This window comes from Alligator sinensis, unplaced genomic scaffold (assembly GCF_000455745.1).
Source record: "Alligator sinensis unplaced genomic scaffold, ASM45574v1 scaffold379_1, whole genome shotgun sequence".
Classification (NCBI taxonomy): Eukaryota; Metazoa; Chordata; order Crocodylia; family Alligatoridae; genus Alligator; species Alligator sinensis.
The window spans coordinates 2,327,281-2,330,885 of NW_005842001.1; the positions used below are offsets into that span (position 1 = coordinate 2,327,281).

The following is a 3,605-nucleotide window of genomic DNA, read 5'->3' on the forward strand; positions in this document are numbered from 1 at the left end:
GGAACAGCGTATTAACCCAGCTAGAGCAGAACGGCAGTGTGTCACCTTATAGATGAGGATGCCATTTGCTGAAAGACACAACCAGTGCTTAAAGCACTTTGAAAATACCAATAGGCTCTGATTGGTAAGTGTCGTTGGGATTGAGCAGCACCTGATACGTGGCTCTAGAAAAGTCAGTGATATTTGCCCCACCTGTCTGCAGAGTACCCCTAGCGCTGAGTCTCTCCCCACTGTCCTGTTGCTTGTCCCAGGGAACAGACCAAGGTTTTCCCTGCGATAACTCCTTCTCCCCATAAGCATCTGCTCCACTGACTGTATAATGGACCGCACAGCTGCGGCAGGGGAATTTCTGCCAGCCTTGCTTTTGCATTGTGGAAGACATTTCAGGTCTTTCTTTCCATAGAAGGGGTTAGCCTGGACTGCCCCTCGGAGACCCCCCTTATTACAGGCAGTCAATAAGGAGACAAACAACAAAAGCATTTACTCTGTAGAAGAAGAGTATTATACAAGAAAACTTGCTCATGGGTTTGGAAGGGAGAACAAAAATGCCATGTAAAGTTTCTTACCCTCTCAATAAGCTACCACCCCTAGCTCTCTGAGTGTCCTGCCAGTATCTCCAGAAATCAGCCTTCCTTTCTGCTGATTTTTTTTTTGTCAGCCTTGGCTGCTGGGGCCTTAGACCCTTCTCCAGCCTGGGAAAAATCCAAAGACCTCTGAGCCAGCTCCCCTCTATTTTCCTTGCTTCTCTTCTTTCCAAACTCTTCCCCCTACCCCCAACCCTCAGTATTGTCCCAATTCCTCATGGGTCTCCTCCAGACATTTCTCTCCATGGGACACCTGGCATTCCTCTGCTTGATGAGCCATTTCTCTTAGATGCTTTTGCTATAGAGTAGTTGATTTCCCCATTAGTGGCAGACAGTGCCTTGGGTGCCCAGCTCAATAATGTCTCCTTTTGCCTGTGTCCGGGAGTAGCAATTTCCTTGCTCTCATGTCAATAGCAAGAAAGACTTAGCAGTTACACCTATTTTCTTATCTTTAATTATACATCCCTCTATTCTATTGATTAAACTATGACCAAGATACATATAGACAGCACAACATAATCTGTCTAATGATACAAACAGTATAAATGGATGCAGCATAGCACTGGGTTTCCAACAAGACCACACATGCCATATTGGTGAAATGAACACCAGAAAATCTGCATGACACCCCATGAACCTCCAGACCCTAGTGGGGCTTGTGACAGTATCTAAATTAATTAATCTGGCTCTTAATCCATGACAGGTAAATCCTGGTCCCACTGTATTTAATGGCAAAGTTCCACTGACTTCATCAGGAGGAAGCAAGCTTTGGACCTCAGATGCTAAATGCAGCCTAAATCTATATCTGTAATGCACAAAAAGCACGTGATGTGGTATTATTTAGGAAATTATTTTCAACAGGTTACCCTGTTCCTTGAGCTGCTGTCAACATTTGTCACTTCTATCACTGCGTATTCTTTAGCGCACACTGCTTGTGGCTGTACAATAAGATGAATGAGGTGCTCTTAGGGAAGTTGGCAGGGCCAAACCCAAGAATTCTTTGCATTACTTTCCATTACCATGATACAGGATCTTGCTCACTGCAGCACATCTACTCATTCATGTAACAATTCATGTGTTCATTTAAATTTGGCCATAGCATTGCCAGCTAGACACAAAACTGTCTTCTTCCATCTGCTTTTTAAAACTGAACTCCCTTTTCAGGCAACGGGAAGCCCTGCTTAAATATTGCTAAAAAAATGTGGTCTTTCAGTAGGAAAATGGGATAAGTAATTCAAGGAGCTGTGGGAACAAATGCGAGGCAAAGCTGGGGGGGTTTTAGAGACTCAGATGAAATGGGATTTAGATTAGGAACACTTATTGGTTTTAATTTGCTAAATTGAAACTGCTTTCTGTTCTTGCACGTCTCTCTATAGAGTGTACCAAATCCAAGAAGGGGTGAGCAGCTGAAAAAATAGGCATGGCACCTTTAGTGAACCAGATGCTATGTTAGAAATATCATTTGTACATGTTTCAGTCCTGTCAATGGCAAAGTTTTAAGGAAAGCAGTCCCTGGAATTGCAATTAAAAGCTGGTGCCAAGGACAGGATTATGCTAGCTATAAGGAATGGCATTCTCGGGCGGTCTGGCCCACAGTTTAGATGTGTATAGTATATATATTTGGATCCAAGTATCTTCACTAATTTTGACAAATTTAAGGGGACCATGAAAATAACATACTTTTGACTGAGTGGCCATAGCTGCCTCTATTCTGTAACATGGAGATTAGAAACTGGTGCGTGATTTCACCAGCCAAAGTATGGAAATACAGCTTCCAAACCTGGCTCTGTTTAAAGCCCTTTCCTCAGGGCTGGGTTATTATCCTGAAAACAATCATAAAAACAAAATCAAATGAACAGAAAACCACTGGATGATAATTCCTGAGAGACCTTCCCCACTTCAACCATCCAGAAGGGGAGAAGACCCACCCTTCCCTTAATTCCCCTTCTGGCCCAGCTTCCCCTTCCTTTATACTCCACCCTAGCAGCAAGACCAGCTAGGTCTGTTAACCCTTTACAGGCAACCCTACCAATACGTTATGCACCTCTGCTCTAATTTACACTGTGCATTGAGATGACTTCAGTTAGGAGGCACAAATCAGGTCAGAAGCTTGATTCTTAAACGATGATGAAAGTTTCATTAGACTATAGCTGCATAATCTTTTTCCTTCTTAAACTTTGTCCCACATGTATATCTCTGATTTTATTGTTTAAAACATAAAATAGAAGGAGGGTTTTGCTGAAACTGAAGGGGAACGAACCTTTGGGGGGAACCCCCTCCTCAGCTGATTACTGGGAAAGAGAACCATATTTATCTCAATTATAACAACACTGCTCTAGTAATGTTAAGTCACATTTTATACAAGTGTAACTGCAATCGGAAATAGGTCCAGAGTGAATGTTTTGTTTTTGTTCCAAAAGCAAAAGTTTTTGACTGAAACCATCATGAAACAATCAATATGCCAATATTTACTGCAAAGTTAAATCTTTTGAAGCTCCTGTATATAATTTCATTTGACTCCAAGGACATCGCTAAAAAAAAGAATTTATATTAATTAGAAAGAAAGAAGAAAAGGAACCTCAATAACTCAAATTGAATCTCAGTAACTTTTTTTTCTCCGATAACATTTTGTTCTGCCTACCACAGCTCCATTCCAGATGGGACAGGCGATTCGAACACTCCAGCCAACAAACCAAGGCTTGTAAGAAAAAGCAGGAAAAAAAGCCAAAATTCCAGAAAAAATGCTTGTAATCCCAAAGGAAATAAGTACCCATCCGGTAACCTCATATAAGCTCTTCATTCTTGGAGTCCCTCTCTGCTAGAGTCACAGCAAGGATTAAAACTAAAACACTTCGTCGTAAACAGAACTTTCTTAGAGACTGTCGTCATGACATGAGCTGATGTTTAATCATGCTAGGTAAACATTATTTGATTATCTAAATATCCCTACATATTGTACTGAATTAAAGCAGGCCCATAACCTGTGCAATAGTATGCATGTGTATTTGTGTGTTTATAATA

The 3,605-nt window shown here is 41.4% G+C and overlaps 1 protein-coding gene across 1 annotated transcript in view; it reads right to left on the reverse strand.

The window, feature by feature from the left end:
- TMEM212 (transmembrane protein 212) overlaps nucleotides 1-3,384 on the reverse strand; it is an 11,909-nt gene extending 8,525 nt beyond the window's left edge. The window contains exon 1 of the mRNA XM_006021731.2: nucleotides 3,226-3,384. Coding sequence (XP_006021793.2) covers nucleotides 3,226-3,384 — 159 coding nt within the window. The remainder of the gene's footprint in view (nucleotides 1-3,225) is intronic.
- Between the last annotated feature and the right edge of the window lie 221 nt (nucleotides 3,385-3,605).